Source organism: Felis catus, chromosome C1 (assembly GCF_018350175.1).
Source record: "Felis catus isolate Fca126 chromosome C1, F.catus_Fca126_mat1.0, whole genome shotgun sequence".
In the NCBI taxonomy this organism is placed as follows: Eukaryota; Metazoa; Chordata; class Mammalia; order Carnivora; family Felidae; genus Felis; species Felis catus.
This window is the reverse complement of record NC_058375.1, coordinates 187,539,421-187,563,617: the sequence shown is the minus strand read 5'-3', so window position 1 is coordinate 187,563,617 and position 24,197 is coordinate 187,539,421. Positions and strand designations below refer to the sequence as shown.

Genomic DNA, 24,197 nt, shown 5'->3' with positions numbered 1-24,197 from the left:
TGAGCGGCTCTTCGGCCACGGAAGTGGCAGCGGTGGAGGGTGCTGTCCTAACGCTTCAGCTGGCCCTGAGGCGGGGCCACGCCTAGGGCTGGGGATCGCAAAGGGAGAGCACTGCCAGTGATGTGTGCGCGTCCACCCATTTGGTGCTCACAGGATTAGACTGGAGCGGGCAATAGAAGTTCTTCCCGACGCCGGGACCCGAACTCCTGGAGCCAGGGGAGAAGCAGGGCGTGAAGTTTCTGGTGGCCTGAGCGCCCGATGTTGCTATGACAACGTCTCTCTTCGCTGCCTTCCCGCCCCCTGCGTGTTCCCGGGCTGCCAGCGAGGTCTTCTCATGCGGATTCCTCCCGGAGGGCATTTACCTGCCCAGGAAAGAGATCGCAGTTTCCTAGCGGAGACTTTATCATGGTCTTTTCCCACCTCCCAGGAACAAATCACTGCAACCACTTGGGAAACCATGGGTGGAACCGTGATTGCTGTCCTATGCCCGCTGGAGTCTCTTTTCCTTGGCACGTCAACCCCCACTCCGACGTCCCCTTTTCTGCAAGGCTAGATTGCAAAGGCCCAACCAGCTCCCCGCGCTTATCCTCGCCCCCACCTTGCAGAGAAGGGCTGAGCGCCACAGCAGCCGGTGCTGCGCAGGCCAATGACGCAGGGCGCCTGCGCGTGGCCTGCCCGGGCGGGAGAGAGCAGGGGGCGGGGTGTGAGCTCTTGGAACCTGGAGGCTGAGCGCCGCGGGGAAGCAGGGTTTTAGACCGAATGGGAAAGAAGCAGGTGGTAAGCAAGCCTTAGTTATGTTTGAGCTATTAGGATTTTGTGTTCAGTCGAGCTGTCCTGCTTTTATGGGGCTTAAAGTTGGCTTTGTGGATGGGTGACACGTCATTTTTGCGGGACTTTTGAAATGTGGAACGTGTGAACTGAATCCTTGGACAGAACGCGATCCATAGCATCTTTACAATAGCGCTTTCTTATGACTATCGTTTTTTTCCAGTTGTAATTTTAACTACCAGATAGTATTAAGACAGCCTGCTTTGTCCTAATCTCGTAGCATTTGTATTAATACACCGTTTGAACGAATGGATTGCTAAATGGAACGATCGCAGAACAAACTAAGAGTGTCTAAAATGTAACCCTTTTGAATCAAGCCCTCTGCAAGGAGCATGAGACAGTTGGGACATTAGATTGATTTTGAGGTATTTCTGTTAGTATTTTATTTTGAAAGATCGCAGAATGCTTCTCATCTCTAATCTCTGAACTGCACACACTTTCTCTTATTCATGTAAAGTGGCATTTATAACGGGTGTGTGTGTGTGTGTGTGTGTGTGTGTGTGTGTGTGTGTGTAATTCTTTCTGCCCTAAAATGCATTCCTCATGCTGTATTCAGAGTGATTTCTTTAAAAAAGTGTGTTACTCTGTGACATACAACCTCCACTGGCTTCTCGTTTAATTAAAACAAAATCCGGACACCTTTTGTCTTCAAGACCCTAATGGTAGTGCCTGGGTGGCTCAGTCTGTTAAACCTCAGACCCTAGACTTGGGCTCAGATCATGATCTTACCCTTGGTGGGATCAAGCCCCTTGTTGGTTCTGGGCTGAGAGTGGGGAGCTTGCTTGGGATTCTCTCTCTCCCTCTCCCTCTGCCCTGACCCCACTCAGGTGTGCACTCTCTCTCTCAAAAAAATAAACTTAAAAAAAAAAAAGACCCCAATTAATTAATCTGGCCCCTGCCTATCCTTTGTAATTGTGCTGCAGCTTTACTGGCCTTCTTTTAGCTGAAACACTGTAATCTCTCTTACAAGCCTTTGTGTTTGCTCCCCTTTGGCTCCTTTCTTATTCAGGTCTTAGCTCAAATATCTCAGGGAGACTTTCCCTAACTAAAGTAGCACTCCATATCCTCCCTCATTTTTGTGTGTGTGCGAGTGTGTGTGCATGTGTGTGCATGTGCATATGTGTAATCTTCTCATACTTAGCTACTAGAAAGAAAGTTCCATAAAAGCAGGGATTTCTCTGTTTTGTTCATTAATGTAACTGTAGTCCTTAGGACACAGCCTGACATGTAGATAGAAAGGAGTAGTAGGAAGGAAGGAATTTTATATGAAATTTAGAAATTGTTAAGACAAATTTAGAATTGCCCATCTGATTCTCAGTAGTACTTCTTGGGTTTCATTTGATGAACAGGGTTATCAAAAGATTTGAAGTACATGAAGATGTTCTGAGGCTTTTACTTACAACCACTTTTCTTCTTCTCCCCATAGCGTCCTCCACGAGCCCTTCCACCTGTGCCAAGGTAAAAATAAGTTAGTTTTATTTTTTATTGAGTTTTAAAAATGTAAAATGAATAAAGTGAAAAAATTGACTAGTACAATTGCAAAATTATAATAATTCAGAGAAAACTTCTTGAAAATTTTAGAAAAAGGCTTCCTAAAAGTTTGAAGGTAAACAATTCTTGAATCATTAGGATTACAGTTATAATTAAATGTTCTGTTTCAAAGCCTGACTGTCAACATGGTAAGATAATGGATCCATTCTGAATGTTTTAATGTCTTGTTTATAAGACTTTTGATCCTCTTTGGGTTGCTAGAATAGTTTCTTCAGTTTAAGCTGGTTTTAATCAGTGACAAAATAAGAATTCTTAATCTGCTTAATCCACTTTATTAATAGACAGTAGGTAATATGTATATGTAAGTTCAGAAACTATTGGGGTTATTTTGTTTACAGTTGTATTAGCTTTTTTACTTATAAAAATATGCTAGTTTATAAACTAGCTGGCTCTGTGAAAGCTTATTTTTAAATTTACAATGATTTAAGTCAGTTTTCAGTCTAACAATATAATAGATTTCTAATTAATAGTTTCTTTTTTTTTGTCTTTGTCCTAATTAAATTTGGTCGGTGTCATGTAAAGTGCTATTCAAGGTGAGTTAGTTCATCCTTAATGTAAAATTTTTAAAACTGGGAGTTCAAAAGTTAATTTGATTCCTTAATGTTTTTCTTAAAGTTGAATCTGAATGGTATAATTTATAATATTGCAATATACTTTTATCCTTTTAGCAAAATATCCTTATGACTGCTATTTTTTATTTTTTTTTAAATTTTTTTTTCAACGTTTTTATTTATTTTTGGGACAGAGAGAGACAGAGCATGAACGGGGGAGGGGCAGAGAGAGAGGGAGACGCAGAATCGGAAACAGGCTCCAGGCTCCGAGCCCTCAGCCCAGAGCCTGACGCGGGGCTCGAACTCACGGACCGTGAGATCGTGACCTGGCTGAAGTCGGACGCTTAACCGACTGCGCCACCCAGGCACCCCATGACTGCTATTTTTTAAATGAAGGTTGATCTATAGCACTAGTTATTGAGTGATACTTTACCTTACAAATATGAAAGCACTCATTCCAGGATGGAGTCACCCACAACATGACCATTGGCTAGTTTATAGTTTTGTAATAGGGATGACATTGTCTTTTGTCTCATTTAATCAGGATAGACTGGGCTATGCTATACCAACCTCAAAATCTCTAACTTAATATCATACAAGGTTATTTCTGGTTAATATTTCTAAGTACACCGTGGCAACAATCCAGGCCAGTTGCCTTTCACCACTCTTTGCTATGACGTCATGATTCAGGCTACTTCCATTCTGTGGCTCTGCCATCTTAACATACTTCAGCAAAGGAAGAGAAAGCTGGAGAGTTACTCACTAGCTCTTTCAATGTTTTGGCACATCAGTTCTCACAGTATATTGGCTCAACCCAGTCTCAGGCCACACCTGGGTGCAAGGGGGCTGGAAAATGTGGGTGATCAGATGAATATTTTGTGAGCCCACTTTTCTAGTATTAGAAATGTCACTGTTTCTTTCTTTCTTTTTTTAATGTCGCTGTTTCTAATATTACTGACCAACAGTGAGCTACTGGCATTATACTATAAGCTTTCTTTGATTTTGTCAAGTTCTTGCCTCCTTCCCCTAATGTGTAGAAGTTGGCTGGACCTAGGGAAGAGAGGGAAAGGTCTTCCCTACTAAAAGTTCCTTTTGACTGCTCTCTGCATTGAAATTTAGGCAGCCTTTTCTGTTTTGTGTGTGTGTGTTTTATAGGTGATATTCCCCTTAGTCGTCCTAAGAAAAAGAAGCCCAGAACAAAAAACACACTAGGTAAGAAGTTGTTCTTTTTTTGTGGGGTCACAAGACTTTCTAGGACCTTAGGCATGGCAAACATCACCAATGAGGTAGAGGCAAAGCCCCAGAAGTCCCAAGTCACTGCTGTGTTGAGGATAGAATCAAAGTCAGCTTAAGGAAGTGGAAGGTGATAGTGAGGAACAAGGCAGTGGGCAGCCTGAAGAGTGTCTAGAAGCATTCGTGGAATAAAGGATTGTACTACTTAAACTCTTAACTTCCACAGCATTCTTGGACTCTTTGAGGTCTTTTATCCCTAGACAATGTAAATTGTCTTAAGCTGTGATTGATTTCAGATCCTTGAACAGGATACTGGACTTAGAGACACAATGTCCTGGGATCCCTAATTTCAGTCAAAGAATCTCTTCATTAGCAAGAGTCTGAAGTCAAGGCCATATTAACCATGTGTTAGAGGTTCTACAATAAGCAAGTTTTGTGAACTTTTTGTCTTAGTTATCCACTAATACTCCTGGATGTTCTGTCAGTAACTTAAACTCAGCATGTTCAGAATTCATCATTACCTTCAACCATAAATCAATTTTTTACTTCTCACAAATTTCTGTTAATGGAATCCCCCATTCTCCCAGCCACTTGGGCTCAAAACCTCAGTCAGCTCTAACTCGTCCCTCCACTCTACTTGCTGCCTGTTACGAATCTTAAGGTGTGAAAATATCTATGTCTGTATGTAGAGATATAATAAAAAACAAAAACAAAAACCCTTGAGTATTGATTTGATATATTAACTACTGAATTTATTATAATTTATAATGTGATATAAGTGTGGGTTAAGACCAATTCTTATAGGCAAAGATGTAACAAAGGACAGTTAGTCATCATTTATGAACTATTCTAGTTCCATTTTTTTTTCATCTTTTTAAGACTCAGTGATCTTTGGTTAAATTATCCTGTTTTTTCCCATTCCACTTGTCTGCAGGTAGCGCTTCTTCAGAAGGCCTTGTTCAGGCTCCTGTTCATAAGCCATCTGAGGGCAGTGAGCCACCAGCTAAAGAATCCACAGAACAACCAAAAGAAGCTCCTGTTCCAAGGAGGCAGAGGAAGACGAGGCTACCTCTCGGTATGTGAAGAGACCAAGGTTAGGTTGTGATACTAGTTGTTATATTGGGGGTATGATTTAAAATTTCTCTGTTCCCATTTTTCCTCACCCGTATCCCTTTACTTTTTTCTTTCTTAAAGTTTTACCACTGGAGTAACTCTAATAGGTTAGGTCAAGAACCCTTTAGAGAGTCTCTTTTTTCATATTTCTGTATATTATGAGGGAAGGAATACAAATATGGGATTAAAACAGAAAGTTCAGATTTTGGTGTGTATAAGAATTTAGTATGTGATAAAATGGACATTAAGATGAGTGTGGAAAGGATAGATTCAGTTAATACTGAATCTATGAACAATGCAATGAAAGAACAGTCATCATTTATTGAGTCTTGCTATGTCCCAGGCGCTATTCACAAGGTAAACAAAATACTGTCAAATATCAAATTGGCAATGCTTTTTTTCAGATTATAAAATTTAAAAGTGTTAGATAAAACATATATACACGTATACATATATTACATATATGTATAAAAATTGATGAGGAAGGGGCACACTCATATACTGCTGCTAAGAGCATAAATTGGTATAGCCTGCCTGAACTGCTAGAAATAGAAGTAACTACACTAGCCACAATAATTAAAGGATGGTAACTTCAGAATTATTTATAGGAGTAGAAACTGGTAATAACCATAGCTAAGAAAGTGATACTGGCTAAATAAATCATATTTTATCCATTTAATAGAAACCAGGCCCCATTAAAAGGATTGTTAAGGTGAAATAGTGACGTGGAAAACCATCAGTAATATACTGTTGAGTCATTGTACTCATACATATAATACATATAATAGTATATACATTAATATACATACATACATATAATAGTACATACATACATATTAATATACATACATACATATAATAGTATATATCAAAGGATCCTATTTTTGTAAAATATGTTGTATTAATTTTCCAGGGCTGCCATAACAAATTATTATAAATGGAGAAACTTAAACGAACAGAAATTTATTCTCCAACAGTTCTGGAGGATAGAAGTCCAAAACAAGGTGCCTGCAGGGCCATCCTCCCTCTGAAGGCTCTAGGAAAGAATCCATCCTTGCCTCTTCTAGCTTATGGTGGTTATTGGCAATCCTTGATGTTCTTTGGCTTGTGGCAATATAACTCCATTTTGTACACCCGTCTTCACATTTTCCCATATTTTCTGGTATAAGGATTTCAGTCATTAGATTTCAGGCCCATCCTAATCCAGCATGATCTTATCTTAACTTGATTATAACTGCAAAGACCCTATTTCCAAATAGAGTCTCATTCACAGGTACTGGGGGTTAGGACTTGAACATATCTTTTGTTGGGGGACACAGTTCAACCCAGAACGCATGTATATGCATGCATCTATGTAGTAAAAACAATGGAAAGATATAGCAAAGGTAGGTTTTTTGGAAGAAGGAATTAGGGATGATTTTTATTGTCTTTCTTCATTTATTTTTTACTAATTTTTCAAATATTGAGCATTATGACTTTTATAGTAATTAGAAGAAAGATAATGGGTTTTGTTAGAGTAAAACAAAGGGAAGGAATGAGGATTGGGAGATTAGCTCTTTCCTACTAACATTGCCCCCTGATGAATAATTTATTACAAAATAACTACCCTGACCAATTACTTCTCCTCTTAGAAAATAGTAGGTCCTGATGGGATGGAAGAATTACAGGAGGAGAGGGTAGGAACTAGAAGAGTTCATAGTATGGAGCACAGTTTTTAGAGGCAAGTTGAAGTAGGATGCTGCAGTGCCCAGGGATAGTGAGTATTTATGAAGGGGAGAAGGCAGAAGAAGGCAAAAGAGACAGAAATGACGATCAGACAGTTTTATGATTTCTTTCATTACTGGCAGTAAATATAGTTGAATTAAAACTACCACCATAGTTAATTTAGTTAGGGTACAAATTTGAAAATCAAGATGGATACCAGTACCTAGTTTTACAATTTATGAAAAATGTATTTACAGAAATGGCCATTTTTATTTTATGTATGTATGTATGTATGTATGTATGTATGTATGTATGTATTATTTTTAGTTAGAGAGAGAGAGAGAGTGCAAGCAGGGGAGAGGGGTAGAGGGATAGAGAGAGAGTCTTAAGCGGGCTTCACGCTCAGGATGGAGTTGAACGGGATGCTCAATCCCATGAAGTTGTGATCATGACTTGAGTTGAAATCAAGAGTTGGATGCTCACCTGACTGAGCCATCCAGGCGCCTCTGACTTGACCATTTTTAGAAAGTTATGGACCCAACTAAGTTCTGGGCCAAAAAATCACCTGTCACTGTCATTCCAGAATGTACTCATCTATGCAAGTCCAGCTTTCTAAATTTCTGGGTACTTAATTTTGTATAATTTTTATTTTGTTTCATCTGGATGATTATGATATGCTTTACTTCTTTGGTATTTCCAGTTTGGGCTAAAGTGTTTTATTAAAATAGAATTTTGGGGGCTTTGAGGGTATTCCAGGAAGCCATTGCCAGTATTTTCACATTGGAAGAATAGCTAGCTGATGAGAAGACTCCATTGACTTACTTAAACTTAATACCCTGTGCTCAGGAAAGAGTTAATATAGCAAGCCTGAAACTGCTCTTGTTAGAAAGGCCTACTTGCATCTTCCTCAGTTTCTTTCATAAGCTTTCTATAGTTTTCAGCATATAGATCTTTTACTTCTTTGGTTACATTTACTCCTAGGTATTTAATGGTTTTTGATGTAATTGTAAATGGGATCGATTCCCTGATATCTCTTTCTGTTGTTTCATTATTGGTGTATAGAAATGCGACTGATTTTTGTGCATTGATTTTATATCCTGCAACTTTGATCAATTCCTGTATTAACTCTAGCAGTTTTTTGGTGGAGTCTTTTGGGTTTTCCATGTAGAATTTAATGTCACTTGTGAAGAGTGAAAGGTTGATTTCTTCTTTGCCAGTTTGGATGCCTTTTATTTCGTTTTATTGTCTGATTGCTGAGGCTAGGACTTCTAATACTATGTTGAACAACAGTGGTGAGAATGGACATTCTTCTCATGTTCCTGATCTCAGGGGAAAGCTCTCAATTTTTCCCAATTGAGGAAGATATTAACTATGGAGCCTAAGTGTTCATCAACTGATGAATGGATAAAGGAGATGTGGTATATATATACAATGGAATACTACTTAGCAATGAAAAAGAAAGAAATCTTGCCATTTGCAACAACACGGTTGGAACTAGAATGTATTATGCTAAGCGAAATAAGTCAGTCAGAGAAAGAGATATTGTATGATTTCACTCATAAGTGAAATTTGAGAAACTTACCAGATGATCATATGGGAAGGGAAGGAAAAATAAGATAAAAACAGAGAGGGAGGAAACCATAAGAGACTCTTAAATACAGAGAACAAATTGAGGGTTAATGGGGATGGGGAAAATGGGTGATGGGTATTAAGGAGGGCACTTGTTGGAATGAGCACTGGGTGTTATATGTAAGCGATGAATCACTGGAATCCACCCTGAAGCCAAGACCACACTGTATACAACTAGCTTGAGAATAATTTTAAAAAAGAAAAAGAAAGGCCACTTGCAAGGTTGCGTCTTCAACCTCTGGAACATGGATGATAAGCAGTTCCCCACACTTAAATAAAACTTTCCCTAAATTATAAGGGTGGTTTGCTGTGCATTTGTGTACACAATATGATTTATGCTGAACACCTGCTTTCCTTCTGGGAATCTGGAATTTTGGTATGTGCTAGGCAGGGAGTGCCTATGTAATCAGGTGCCAATAAAAGCCTTGGGTGCTGAGTTTAAATGAACTTTCCTGGTAGAGAAAGTGTCATACATGTCACAGCTTGTTGCTGGAGGAATTAGCGCATCCTGTGTGGACTCCATTGATAGATGACTCTTGACAGCTTATACCTGGTTTCCTCTGGACTTTACTCCATGTGCCTTTGCCCTTTGCTGATTTTACTTTATGTCATTTCACTGTGATACATTGTAACTATGAATGTAAGGACTGGTGAGTGTAATGACTTCTGAGTCCTGTGGGTCCGTTGGGTGAATATGTGATCTGTAGGTAATCTTGGGGCTCTCCCAAAACTCTGGGTACTGGATTACATAATTTTTCCCATATTTTTGGCATTACAATTTCTGTTTTTTTGGTGAGCATTTAGAGGTATAACATTATAAAAATTAAAAATTAGTAAAATGATGAAAAAATTTTGGTCTAATTAGAATTATTTTATTTTATTTTTTTTAATTTACACCCAAATTAGTTAGCATATAGTGCAACAATGATTTCAGCAGTAGATTCCTTAGTGCCCTTTACCCATTTAGCCCATCCCCCCTCCCACAACACCTCCAGTAACCCTCTGTTTATTCTCCATATTTATGAGTCTCATCTGTTTTGTCCCCCTCCCTGTTTTTATATTATTTTTGTTTCCTTTCCCTTATGTTCATCTGTTTTGCCTCTTAAAGTCCTCATATGAGTGAAGTCATATGATTTTTGTCTTTCTCTGACTGACTAATACTGAGCGTAATACCTTCCAGTTCCATCCACGTGGTTGCAAATGGCAAGATTTCATTCTTTTTGATCGCTGAGTAATAATCCATTGGATATATATATCACTTCTTCTTTATCCATTTATCCATTGATGGACATTTGGGCTCTTTCCATACATTGGCTATTGTTGATAGTGCTGCTATGAACATTGGGGTTCCTGTGTCCCTTTGAAACAGCACACCTGTATCCCTTGGATAAATGCTTACTAGTGCAATTGCTGGTTCGTAGGGTAGTTCTATTTTTAGTTTTTTGAGGAACTTCCATACTGTTTTCCAGGGTGGCTGCACCAGCTTGCATTCCCACCAACAATGCAAAAGAGATCCTTTTTGTCCGCATCCTCGCCAACATCTGTTGTTGCCTGAATTGTTCATGTTAGCCATTCTGACAGGTGTAAGGTGTTATCTCATTGTGGTTTTGATTTGTATTTCCCTGATGAGGAGTGATGTTGAGCATTTTTTCATGTGTCGGTTGGCCATCTGGACGTTTTCGTTGGAGAAGTGTCTATTCATGTCTTTTGCCCATTTCTTCACTGGATTATTTGTTTTTTGGGTCTTGAGTTTGATAAGTTCTTTATAGATTTTGGATGCTAACCCTTTATCTGATATGTCATTTGCAAATATCTTCTCCCATTCTGTTGGTTGCCTTTTAGTTTCGCTGACTGTTTCCTTCGCAGTGCAGAAACTTTTTATTTTGTTGAGGTCCCAGTAGTTCATTTTTGCTTTTGTTTCCCTTGCCTCTGGAGACGTGTTGAGTAAGAAGTTGCTGCGGGCAAGATCAGAGAGGTTTTTGCCTGCTTTCTCCTCAAGGATTTTGATGGCTTCCTGTCTTACTTTGAGGTCTTTCATCCATTTTGAGTTTATTTTTGTGTATGGTGTAAGAAAGTGGTCCAGGTTCATTCTTCTGCATGTCGCTGTCCAGTTTTCCCAGCAACACTTGCTGAATAGACTGTCTTTATTCCATTGGATAGTCTTTCCTGCTTTGACAAAGATTAGTTGGCCATACGTTTGTGGGTCCATTTCTGGGTTCTCTATTCTGCTGCATTGATCTGAGTGTCTGTTCTTGTGCCAGTACAATACTGTCTTTATGATTACAGCTTTATAGTATAGCTTGAAGTCTGGAATTGTGATGCCTCCTGCTTTGGTTTTCTTTTTCAAGATTGCTTTGGCTATTCGGGGTCTTTTCTGGTTCCATACAAATTTTAGGATTATTTGTTCTAGCTCTGGGAAGAATGCTGGTGTTATTTTGATAGGGATTGCATTGAATATTTAGATTGCTGTGTGTAGTATCGACATTTTAACAATATTTGTTCTTCCTATGCCGGAGCATGGAATCTTTTTCCATTTCTTTGTGTCTTCTTCAATTTCTTTCATAAGCTTTCTATAGTTTTCAGTATATAGATTTTTCACCTCTTTGGCTAGATTTATTCCTAGGTATTTTATGGTTTTTTGTGCAACTGTAAATGGGATCAATTCCTTGATTTCTCTTTCTGTTGATTCATTGTTGTTGTATAGGAATGCAACCGATTTCTGTGCATTGATTTTATATCCTGCTACTTTGCTGAATTCATGGATAAGTTCTAGCAGTTTTTTGGTGGAATCTTCTGGGTTTTCCATATAGAGTGTCATGTCATCTGTGAAGAGTGAAAGTTTGACCTCCTCCTGGCCGATTTGGATGCCTTTTATTTCTTTGTGTTGTCTGATTGCAGAGGCTAAGACTTGCAATACTGTGTTGAATAACAGTGGTGAGAGTGGACATCCCTGTCTTGTTCCTGACCTTAGGGGGAAAGCTCTCAGTTTTTCCCCCTTGAGGATGATATTAGCATTTGGGTCTTTCATATATGGCTTTTATGATCTTGAGGTATGATCCTTCTATCCCTACTTTCTTGAGGGTTTTTATCAAGAAAGGATGCTGTATTTTGTCAAATGCTTTCTCTGCATCTACTGAGAGGATCATATGGTTCTTGTCCTTTCTTTTATTGATGTGATAAATCATGTTAATTGTTTTGTGGATATTGAACCAGCCCTGCATCCCAGGTATAAATCCCACTTGGTTGTGGTGAATAATTTTTTTAATGTTGTTGGATCTGGTTGGCTAATGTATTGTTGAGGATTTTTGCATCCATGTTCATCAAGGAAATTGGTGGTCATGATCACCCCCTTTTTAGTGGGGTCTCTGGTTTTGGAATCAAGGTAATGCTGGCTTCATAGAAAGAGTTTGGAAGTTTTCCTTCCATTTCTATTTTTTGGAACGCCTTCAAGAGAGTAGGTGTTAACTCTTCCTTAAATGTTTGGTAGAATTCCCCTGGAAAGCCATCTGGCCCTGGACTCTTGTGTTTTGGCAGATTTTTGATTACTAATTCGATTTCCTTACTGGTTATGCGTCTGGTCAAATTTTCCATTTCTTCCTGTTTCAGTTATGGCAGTGTATATGTTTTTAGGAATTTTTCCATTTCTTCTAGATTGCCCATTTTATTGGTATATAATTGCTCATAATATTATCTTATTATTGTTTTTATTTCTGCTGTGCTGGTTGTGATCTCTCCTCTTTCATTTTTTGATTTTATTTATTTGGGTCCTTTCCTTTTTCCTTTTGATCAAACTGCCTAGTGGTTTATCAATTTTGTTAATTCTTTCAAAGAACCAGCTTTTGGTTTCATTGATCTGTTCTACTCTAATTAGAATTTTTAAAGTTTTCTTGTCTTATAAGTTTTATACGTTACTTTTCTTTCTATGTTGTAGTAACTTGAAAATTTAATATACTTTATTTTCAGAATTGGAGACTTCCTTTGCCCAAAAGAAGGCATCCAATGCATCTTTATTACGAAATGAAAATGGTATTCATATGGAGCCAACTGAGGAGGTGGTTATTCAGAAACCTCGAAGGAAGACAAAGTAAGAATTATGTGTCCTTCTAAATATTCTTCAGGGACACTATGCTACTTAATTCAGAGCTCTCAGGTTGTAGGTTTGGATTAAGTCATATTAAATACGGTAATTAAGATTACAAAAATATCAGTTAAACCAACCTAATGATAGATTTGAAAAGAGTAAACAACTGCAAATGTAAAATACTATACTTAAATTAAAAATTTAGGAGCTATCTCTAAAAAAGATGAACATCAATAGAAGATATTATATGAATAGCAAAAAGTTAGATACTAAACATACTGAAATTTGAAGGTAATATTAATAAAATGGGCTATTGTGATATATTTTCTCATGTTAATAGAATTCAAATTGTGATTATTTCAGCAATAAAAAAAATGTGTATTTTAGCATAGGAAATTAAGTCTCGGATAAAATAGAATGGGATACTTTAAAGAAGTTATATAACACTATTGTTTGTTTTTGGAAATTACCCAATAAATAGTGATCAATATTTGTATACAATCCTATCATTTTTAGTTTGGAAAGAACCTTACAAATCTAGTTCAGTCACTTCATTTTCCAGATGAGAAAACTGAGGCCCACATAAATATATGTGACTTGCTGCACATAACAGTTAATAATCCATTTGAGTAAAACCAAATTTCTCGATTCCCAAGTCTAGAGCTCTTTTACAGGTATCTCCTTATGTGTGTCTGTAAAAATACAGTAATAATCCATTTTTCTTACATTCTTCCTGATTACAGGAAAACCCAGCCAGCAGAATTACAGTATGCCAATGAACTAGGAGTAGAAGATGAAGACATAATTACTGATGAGCAAAGCAGTCCAGAACAACAGTCTAGATTCACTGTGCCCACTGGCATTAGCCAGCCTGTAGGCAAAGTGTTTGTGGAAAAAAGCCGTAAGTACTTCCTTGTGTTTGAATATGAGCTTTTTAGGAATGATACAAGGATATCCTTTTGCCTAGGAATTATATTTCTGGAAATCTGAATTAAGGAAATAAAAATATGAACAAAAATTTATAAACAAAGCTAACCATCATACTGTTATTCTTGAGAGTGAAAAACTGCAAACAATATAAATATAAAATGGAAGGGGCATGATTTCAGTCAGTTATGGTGTGTCTGTATAATAAAATCTTCCATACCATTAAAAATAGTGTTTACAGAGAATTTTTAATTTCATGGAAAGATTTAAAATTTTTTTAATGTTTTTATTTTTGAGAGTGAGAGAGAGACACAGAGAGACAGAGCATGAGTGGGGGAGGGGCAGAGAGAGAGAGGGAGACACAGAATCTGAAGCAGGCTCCAGACTCTGAGCTGTCAGCACAGAGCCCAATGTGGGACACAAACTCATGAACCACGAGATCATGACCTGAGCCGAAGTCCGATGCTTAACTGACGGAGCCACAGGCGCCCCAATTCGTGGAAAGATTTAATGAAAAATAAACATACACACACATATGTAGTTTGAGCTCAACTGTAGAAAAATGTATAGGACAAAAGACTAGAAGGAAATATGCCAAAATATTAATGTTGGTTGTTTCTGGGTTATGGGATTGTGGGTAACTTTGAAAATCTCCCACCCACTTTCACCCATTTCTTTATTTTTTGTTGTCCTTTACCAGTTTTCAATAATGATGGTGGTGCTGGTGGTAGGGCAGATAATGATATGATTTTTATAATTACAAATAAATGAGAGAATATACATGATGGTATTACCATATTAAATAAGAAATACAGTGTTGTAGCTCCATATTCTTTCTGACATTGATTATAAAACTCCATTTGCAGTGTTTAAGAAAAACATGGAAAGCATGATCATGACCACACATATCCCATGAATATGCTATGAATATGCTGCTTAAAGAACTCAAATGAAAAATAAACATTGGTATTAAAATTTATAATTTAGATTTTATGTAAATTATTTTAGAATTTGTATTCTATAAGATCCCATGTGAGGCATCTTGGAGTTCTTAGCCAGTGAGAGACTTGTGATCCCGAGAGGCTGACTTAGACAGGGTCTCGAAGTAGGTTAGTGCAGAACTGGGACTTGAACTGAGGTTATGTGACTATTCTAGTCAAGCATTTTTACTAGTATACTATGTTGGTTTTTAATTTACTTCTGTTTTTAAGCAATATCGCTCAATCCTCACTTTTAAGCAATATCTATTTTTTATAGTCTGTTTTTAAGCAATGTCACTGAATCCTCATTTTTATTCTTGTTTCCCTTAGCACAGAAACTTCCCTCCTAGAATAACTGACCATAAAAGACACCAGTTGCTTGCCCAGAAGTTGTCTTTTCTGAGGGAAAATTAGGTCTTGCACCTCTGTCTTTCATCCTCCCAAATACTTGACAGCCAGATTTGGCAAAGATAATGAAATGGAACCTTTCCTGCTTCCTGAGGTCTGTTTGTGGATTGGTAGATCTACAAGAAGGAGCCTTGTCAACAGTAAAAGGATAATGCTCTGCTCACACAGTGTTGTGGTGCTGACACTTGAACGGATACTTGTCACAGGAATTTTATGTTTATAAAACAACCCCTTTCCACTCTGTCATCACAGAATGCCATGCTACACACACTGGCATTTTTTCCTAAGAAATTTGAAGTGTTTTCAAACATTGACTTAGCTTTATAGTGTTGGCATTTGAACTTTAATAAACTAACATCTCAAAATTAGAATATTTTGGATTATGTCATGTTAAAGGTTTCTAGACTTTGTTCTGGGTGGAAAGTTCATTATTTCATTAAATGTAATTGATTTCCAAAACTGTTACTTTAACATCTATTTTGGGATGAGAAGGAAATATATGGACTTTGTTTATTTTTCTTAAAGATAAAAAAAATAGTATATTTAAGCAACCAAAAGAGAAGAGCCTTCTGAAATCGGGACTGGATCAGGGAGAGTTTTTAGATAGAAAAACCACAAAATCTCAGTCTGAGGGTTCTTACAGTGTGAAATAATGTAAACAGCCTGCCAGGGTTCAATGTTACTAGTTGTTGACAAGTGCGTAATGTGTTCTTAGGGAGATTCCAGGCTGCTGATCGTTCAGAGTTGATAAAGACCACAGAAAACATAGAGGTGTCAATGGACGTGAAGCTTTCCTGGACGACCAGAGATGTTGCACTCTCAGTGCACCGGGCTTTCAGGTGACTGCTTTTGTTGGACTTTTCTTAAAACAGATGTTCCATAATTTTTTTAAAAATAAGTCTTGATTGTTCTATACTGTGAACAAAATTGACAACTTAAAATAGTAAATAGGTATATTTTTTAAAATATTTAATTGGAGTTAAATCATCTGCCTATCAGTGTGATAAAAAGAAAAAGCTTGGTTTTAGTTTTTTGAAATGTTGAGTTTTATTCTTACATGTGAAGAGATTTAAAAAATATTTTAGCTTTTTACTTTAGTAATGCGTGTGTAATAATTAAACCCTTTTCCATTCAGGATGATTGGTCTCTTTTCCCATGGCTTCTTGGCTGGCTGTGCTGTGTGGAATATTGTTTTCATATATATTCTGGCAGGGGATCAGCTTTCTAACCTCTCAAACCTTCTGCAACAGTATAAGACCTTAGCATATCCATTCCAGAGTCTTCTCTACTTGCTTTTGGCTCTAAGTACCGTTTCAACTTTTGACAGGTAAGATTATTGTGACTGCACATCCCTCTAACTTTTCTTCAGAAATGTTGAGCATTGTCCCTATGACAGTTTTCAAAAGGGAATTAATATTAATTTGACTTTCTTTTTAAAAGCCAGTCTGTTTCCATTTTTGGGGGGCAGGAGGGGATGGGAATACTCTCAACAAAAGCATCTCCCAAATCTAAACCCATTCCAGCATCAACTCTGAGTTTAAAATTTCTTCCAAATACAGTCAATGAAAACAGTTCCAAATATCATCTTCCAAATCATCTGAATCAGGTATAGGTGAGACTCTGGGTATTGTATGAGTTTCCTAGGTTTCCTGTAACAAAGTACAGTTGACCCTTGAAAATCTCAGGGGTTGGGTGTACTGACCCCTTGCAAGTCAAAAATTGATATATAAGTCTTGACTCCCTCAGAGAACTTAACTAATAACCTACTGTTGACCAGAAGCCTCACCAATAACATAAATAGTTGATTACCACATATTTTGTATGTTATATGTATTACATACTGTATTCTTCTAAAAAATTAAGCCAGAAAAAACAAAAGTTATTAAGAAACTCATAAGGAAAATACATTTATAGTACTGCACTATATTTATTGAAAAAAATCTGCGTGTAATCGGACCTATGCGGTTCAACCCTGTGTTATTCAAGGATCAATTGTATTACAAACTGGGTGGCTTAAAGCAACAGGGATTTATTCCCTCTCAGTTTGGGAGGCTAGAATTCTGAAATCAAGGTGTTGGTCAGGTTGGTTCCTTTCTGGAGGGCTGGATCAAGAGTCTCTTCCACGTCTTTCCTTAGCTTCCAGTGGTTGCTGGCAATCCTTAGAGTTCCTTGGTTTGTAGGCACATCACTCCAACTTCTGCTTTTTTTGTCACGTGATGGTCTTCCCTTCTCTCCTTCTAAGGACGCCAGTTGTATTGGGCCCATTCTAATGGCCTCATATTAACTTGATTACATCTGTAAAGACCCTATTTCCAAATAAGGTCATGTTCACAGGAAAAGGGGGAAGGGGCTAGAAGTTCAACATGTCTTTGAGAACACAATTCAACCCTTTAAGAAAAACAACAACTTAAAGCCTAATGATATGGGTAATACAAAGAGGTAGAATCTAATGAAATTTTGCAGTTCATGTTTAATTTAATTTGTTAAGAATGTCTTAACTCCAAAAGAATATTGACTAAATACTAATCTAGTTAAATGTTTTATGTGGCTTTTGTAAATAAGATATTCTTTCATGTGTGTTTATATAAACTGTAGCCACTTAAAGCTTAATAATAGACAATGTATGTGGTAGCATTAGAATAGAGAAGGAAAAAATGATAGTCAAAAGAGTACAGTTTTGTGAGAGGTTTACGAATGCACTGTGACAAGCGGATTTTGTATTTTCTAGGATCGACTTTGCTAAAACATCAGTAGCAATCCGAAATTTTCTTGCCCTGGATCCTACAGCTTTAGCATCTTTCTGTGAGTAAATAGTTTAATTTGATAATTGTGTAATACTTGAATTACACTGTAATTTTGAACCAAGAAAAGTTTAATTTTACTTTTAGAAAGATTTTATGTTATTGCTACTTATAAGCATTACTTATAGATGTCCAGTGGAATTTGCAATTAAAAAAATATGATAGGCATAATTTTGATAGAATTGTTTTCCAGTACAGGTTGATCTAGATAGCTTTTAAAAGCTTGATTTGTCTTATATTTTGTAATGTTTCAGTTTTGGATTTTCTACTTGATATTAAACAGATTCAGCTGGCATGGCATTTCAGTAACAAATACTATTTTATATCTTTTTGATAATTTGGAATACATTTTGTTCTACATTATGAGAGTATTAATAAAACTAGTTTTAAGACCTTAAGTAATTTAATTTCTTAAGACCTTTAGGTTCTTATAATTTCTAATGATGAAATAATGAGCATCTCAAAATACCCTTCTGCATCTATATTCTTGAAAATTAAAATAAGGCTAGCCAGCCTATTGAAATTGATCAAATGAATTTCTTTTATGTCATCATTCCCCAAAGTATGGAGTTTTGACCTTAAAGTAATCTATAAATTCAAAATAAACTGGGTTGTTAAAAATACATTAGTAATTTCATTTGTCTTTTTCTCAGTGTACTTTACTGCTCTTATATTATCTCTGAGTCAGCAAATGACAAGTGACAGAATTCACCTTTACACACCTTCTTCTGTTAATGGTAGCCTCTGGTAAGAACTCACAATAGCATTAGCAATTGTTGATGTAAAATAACAGCAACAACTGGAGTAATGGTACTGTTCTTGTCCTTCTACTCTCTTACATGTTTTCATTTAAAAATAATAATGAAGGCCCTGTTTTTGTTTCCAAAATTATGGTAAGAAAATACCTATTACCTTGGTTAATGGATAACGATTGCTATTTGATTGCATTTTTAATGAAATGTACTCTTTTTATAAGTCTGTTTTAAATCTATTAAGTTACGGTTGTAAGATCAGTCATAGACCATGAACTGTAGAAGCCTTGTACCTTTGCCCCCAATCAGGGGCCTAATACTCCAGAATAGTGATGGGAGTGGGTAGCTGGGATGCAGTCAGAAATGCTGCTAGAAAAGCAATGCTAGAAAGAGAACAATCTAAGGAGAACCAGCCTCCACAGATCAGTGGCCAGTCATGAAGCTGACAGGTGAGTTGAGAGTCAAGTTCACAAAACTGAGACGGGCAGTCTTTTTTGTGAGAGTAGCTAGGGACATGAGTAGCACCACAGTAGATGGAAGGGAAACCTAGAAAATTTGTTTGGTGATAGAGTTCAGTAACCTTTGAACCTTTATTCTCATGGGGTGTGTGTGGGTATGTGTGTGTGTGTGTGTGTGTGTGTGTGTGTGTGTGTGTATTTATATATATATATGGTGTATTTTATAGGGAAATTATATGTTGTATACTTATTTCATGCTTGTTGTTTCTCTAGGTGAGAACTAATTTTTTTAAAGTTCCTTAAAGAGATATATTTGGATATATGAACCTAAATGAAGATATTTCTAATGAGTGTTTGTGTGTCTTTAGGGCAGCAGGAGTTGAGGAACAGGTTCTCCAGCCGTGGATTATAGTGAATCTGGTGGTGGCCCTTCTGGTTGGACTGTCATGGCTTTTTTTGTCTTACAGGCCAGGCATGGATCTTAGTGAAGGTATTAAAGAAGAAATAGTATAAGAATATCATGAAATCTTTTGACTTTATAAATTTTCTTTTATTGAATATAGCTTATAATATTCTGATAACAAAGCTGTGTTTAAAGTAAAATAATGAAAGAAGAGTAACGGTAAAGTGGTGAAACAAAGCCAGGAGAAGCAGTGAGAGTCTAAGAGAGTTGGAGCCCTAGAGTACTTAGTGAAAGTCTTCTGTGGCCCATGTACATATTTATATTTAGGAGGTAATTCTTCTCTTGGAACCCTTCAAGTATTTTATAGAGAGTCTTTGCTCTTCATTTCTTTTGATCTCCTTCTGATCAAAGTATCTCTTAATTTGAAATAAATCATGCTTCATCTATGTAGCTTTTATCAGACATATTCATTCTTACCTCCTCTACCTGGCACAAATTCTTAACCCTTCATTGTCTAATGGAATGTGTAGTAATCCTAGCTTTAGTGTGCTTGGTGGAAAGTGAGATTTACTAATCTATTGTCCCCAGACCCTTTTTGGAACATCTGGAGAAGGGGAATCATATTAGCAACCTGATAGCCCTTGAGAACTGCTCTAGGAACTGCTTAGTATTTCTAGTGTAACTTGTATTTCTTTAGCAGATGTTCCCGAGTTTCACCCTTGAATCTCTCTGATATTTTCTGGACTTTGGTTATTTATTCTTGATTGGTTAAATATCCTGAGCCTTTGTGATTTGATCAACTAATTATAACCTCGGAAGTCTAAGAATTGAGAATCTTTCCAATATTTCCATTTGTAAAAACTAAATCTGGTATATTCTTATTCACAAATGTACCTTTTGCATCATAATTCTCATGTTCCTTCACTGAATATTCTGTTGCTTTGTTCCTTTTGGAGTATTTGAAGTATATTTACAAGTTGTCTGAGGCTTTATGTATTTTGCTGTTTCCTATTTTCACTCAGCATAGTTTTGTCATTCAAGGAATTTTTCATGTAATATTTATATTGGAGGACTTTATTTTACTAAATTCCTAAGGTCTTCTTTTTCTTTATGTCTTGATATTTTGATAAATTACACACCTATATGCTAAGTAATAGTTTACATGTAGAAATGTCAACTAATAACATTCCACACTATGATTGGGATTGAAGCTGGATTGAGCTGGCTTTGTGCAGATTTCGGGGATCCTGCTCTCTTTTAGGGCCGTGTGAGTCATAAAATATTTTTATTTCTATGTGGATAAAAAGTGTAAATATAAAATGAGGATGATAATAACTTGCTTATTGGGTTGTTATGGTGATTAAATGGGATAAGACATTTAAGATAAACGGGCACATGCCTCGTGTCAGTCCCAAGTCCTTGCTCTTCATCTGCCCCTCCGTTGTAGGTTATCATGGTCACTATAGAATTAGACCTTTTAGCTGTTTAATAATCCCAGGTTCTCTAAGTGACTTAAATTTTCTGGTAAGCGTTATTGTCTCCATTATATATGTTTTATTTTTCAGTGGTTTACAGTACATTTAAAATTTAAACATTTTAAAATGCACTATTTGTACATTTGTCATTTACTTGCCTTTTATTTATTTTTTAAAAGTTTATTTATTTTGAAAGAGAGAGAGCAGCATGAGCAGGGGAGGAGCAGAGAGAGATAAAGGGAGAATTCCAAGCAGGCTCTGTGCTGACTGTATGGAGCTTGCTTGGAATTCTCTCTCTCCCTCTCTCTCTGCCCTTCCTCTGTTCTCTCTCTCTCTGTCTCTCAGAATAAATAAATAAACTTAAAAAAAAAGTCGGATGCTTAACTGAACCACTCATGTGCTCCTCACTCACCTTTTAAATCAGATTTCATTATTAAAAATTCTTATTTGTACTTGAGAGTTTTCTTTATATGTATTAAATATGTCAATATTTTGAGAATCTGTTTATAACTAAGCTGTAAAACTCTTTTTGAGGTACTGGGAAACCATTTTGAGTAAGATCTGTTCATTTTCTCTCCCAGAGTTGATGTTCTCCTCTGATGTGGAAGAATATCCTGAAAAAGATAAAGGACTCAAAGCTTCTTCATGATGCCAGCTCACCTTCAGAATAATAATGACCCCGTATTTAGAATTTTTCCTATTCTTGTTTTTAAATGTATTTTTATAAGATGTGTGCAGGTGTATTTGGAATTGATTTTTTGATTATATAGTACTGAAAATTTTCTCAAGATTATGGAAAATGTAAAAATTGTATCTGCAATTCATACCCAAACATTAATCTCTTTAGCATTATCATCTTAATGACAAAGGAGGTAATGAGCTAGAAAACAGCAGGTGAATGTGTCTATTTCCTGTTCTCTCAAGTTAGTTGCATTTATAATCATTACCTTGAAAAGCTCTAATACAGAAAAAAACATTAGTGTTACAAAATATATATCAGGTTTAAACATAAAATTTAGGGAGTAGGGAAGAAGGGGTCAAAAGGCCTTTATGTATTTTTAATGTCTCCTTACTGAATAAATTAAAATATGAAATTTGTCTTTTTTGAAACTGGCTTGGTGGTTGCGATTATATATCATGTAATAAATATACTGTAATTTAGCTTGAAAGATGCTTTCCTTCATGACTAATAAAATGTACCTCTTCTGTTTGAAAAGTTTCATATTGGAACAACACCAAAATAAAGAGCTTTTGCATAGCACAGGAAACCATCAACAAAATGAAAGGCAACCTACTAAATGGGAGAAGATATTTGCAAATATTTGATATATTTGATAAGGTGTTAATATCCAAAATATGTAAAGAACTTCTACAACTCAACACCAAAAAACAAATAATCTATTTAAAAAAATGGACCTGAATTGACATTTTGCCAACAAAAACATACACATGGCTAACAGATACATGAAAAGCTGGTCAACATAATTAATCATCAGGGAAATGCAAATCAAAACCACAAATGAAAAGTCACCTTACATCTGTGAGAATGGCTAGATTCAAAGAGACCAGTGATAATAAGCATTGGGGAGGATGTGGAGAAAAAGAAACACTTGTGCGCTGTTGGTGGGAATGCAAGTTGGTGTAGCCACTGTGGAAAACAGTATGGAGGTTCCTCAAAAAATTAAAAATAGAACTACCATATGATCCAGTAATTCCACTACTGTGTATTTGCCCAAAGAAAACAAAAACACTAATTCAAAAAGATATATGCACCCCTTGTGTTTATTGCAGCATTGTTTACAATAGCCAAGATAGGGAAGCAACCCAAGTGTCTCTCCATAGATGAAAGGATAAAGAAGTTGTGGTATAAACATGGAATTGAATATTACTCAGCCATAAAAAAGAATGAAATCTTGGCATTTGTAGAAACATGGATGGACCTAGAGGGTATAATGCTAAGTGAAATAAGTCAGAGAAAGACAAATACCATATGATTTCACTTGTATGTGGAATTTAAGAAACAACAAATACAAAAAAAAGAAGACTCAAATACAGAGAACAAACTGGGGAGGTGGGTGGGAGGATGGGTAAAATGGAGAGGATTAAGAGGTGCAAACTTCCAGTTACAAAATAAGTCACAGGGATAAGTACAGCATAGGGAATACAGTCAATAAAATTGTAAAAATGGTGACAGAGGATAACCATACTTACACTGGTAAGCACTGAGTAATGTATAGAATTGTTGAATCTTTTTGTTGTACACCTGAAACTAATATAATACCGTATATTAATTATACTTCAATAAAAAAGTTTTATAACCATAAAAGTTTTTTTTTCCCTTAAAAGCCCATGCCAGTTTTCCCATATCTGGCTGCACATCAGAATAATTTAGGGAGCTTCAAAAAACATGTAGCAAAAGAGCTGAGTGGAACAAGAATTCAGGGAAATAAATGAGAGACCTGTGAGCTTATTGAGAGATCTCAGTTGACCTCTACACTGCCCTTTCCTCTGCCTCTTTTTTTGTGCAACAAGAAATAGGAGGAGAAATCACCACGCCTTTTCTCAAGCTCTCTGTCAGAGACATCTCTGGATGAGGAAATCCTACTCTTGAGATGTGCCCTGCATGGAAAAAGGTCTCTTCAGAGCCGTATTCATTGGTGCCTCAACTGGTATGAGACCCTAGAGCTTAAGACAATAACAAGACAGACTCTCCATGGGACGCTATATCTCAAAGTCTATCAAGCACATCAATAAAGCTGTTGGGCCTGCCTGATTAGCAAGCAACTGAATGTTGTGGAACGGAAGAGGACTGACCAATTGACTAGGGGTGGATGGCTCTAAGAATAGGTCTAAATTTGGTGCGAGCACCATATTAGAAATATCTTGCCTGGGAGACTGGAGCTGCTGAAAAGGGGATTCCCTGTGCTGACACAGAATTGTGAGTCTGCTGGCAATTCTGAAGTCATCCTGCCAGTTCCAGCTTTTGCTGTGATCAGGGATGGTTATGCTGGCAACAGGCTGGTGGTGAAGTTCGTGATCCCCCCCGTCAGCAAACTTCAGGGAAGTCATTCATTAGCTCTAAAACTTACCACACCTGAACAAATGCCATCAAGGAAATATGAGAAAACCAGTGTAGGGGATTGTGGTAGGCTGGATAATATTCCCCAAAGATGTTCATCTCTTGATCCTGGAACATTACATTGGCAAAAGGGATTTTGCAGATGTGATTAAGGTCGTTTAACCCTGAAATGGGGAAATTGTCCTGGAGTATCTGGTTGGGCCCAGTGTAATCACATGAGTCCT

General features: G+C 36.8%; 1 protein-coding gene across 5 annotated transcripts in view; it reads left to right on the top strand.

Moving 5' to 3' along the window:
* Positions 1–22,114, top strand: part of MPP4 (MAGUK p55 scaffold protein 4) — a 67,455-nt gene extending 45,341 nt beyond the window's left edge. For 2 of the 5 annotated variants that reach the window (XM_011285475.4, XM_019838481.3), the window contains exons 23-33: positions 2,255–2,286; positions 4,086–4,142; positions 5,098–5,238; positions 12,573–12,693; positions 13,434–13,591; positions 15,721–15,844; positions 16,141–16,332; positions 17,734–17,807; positions 18,460–18,553; positions 19,385–19,506; positions 21,476–22,114. In XM_011285475.4, coding sequence (XP_011283777.4) covers positions 2,255–2,286; positions 4,086–4,142; positions 5,098–5,238; positions 12,573–12,693; positions 13,434–13,591; positions 15,721–15,844; positions 16,141–16,332; positions 17,734–17,807; positions 18,460–18,553; positions 19,385–19,506; positions 21,476–21,543 — 1,183 coding nt within the window. In that variant the 3' untranslated portion in view covers positions 21,544–22,114. Of the gene's footprint in view, positions 1–29; positions 778–2,254; positions 2,287–2,901; positions 2,913–4,085; positions 4,143–5,097; positions 5,239–12,572; positions 12,694–13,433; positions 13,592–15,720; positions 15,845–16,140; positions 16,333–17,733; positions 17,808–18,459; positions 18,554–18,673; positions 18,700–19,384; positions 19,507–21,475 lie in introns of those variants that run through there. The other 3 variants (XM_011285474.4, XM_011285473.4, XR_002161671.3) reach the window with 3 other exon arrangements.
* The last annotated feature ends 2,083 nt before the right edge of the window (positions 22,115–24,197 follow it).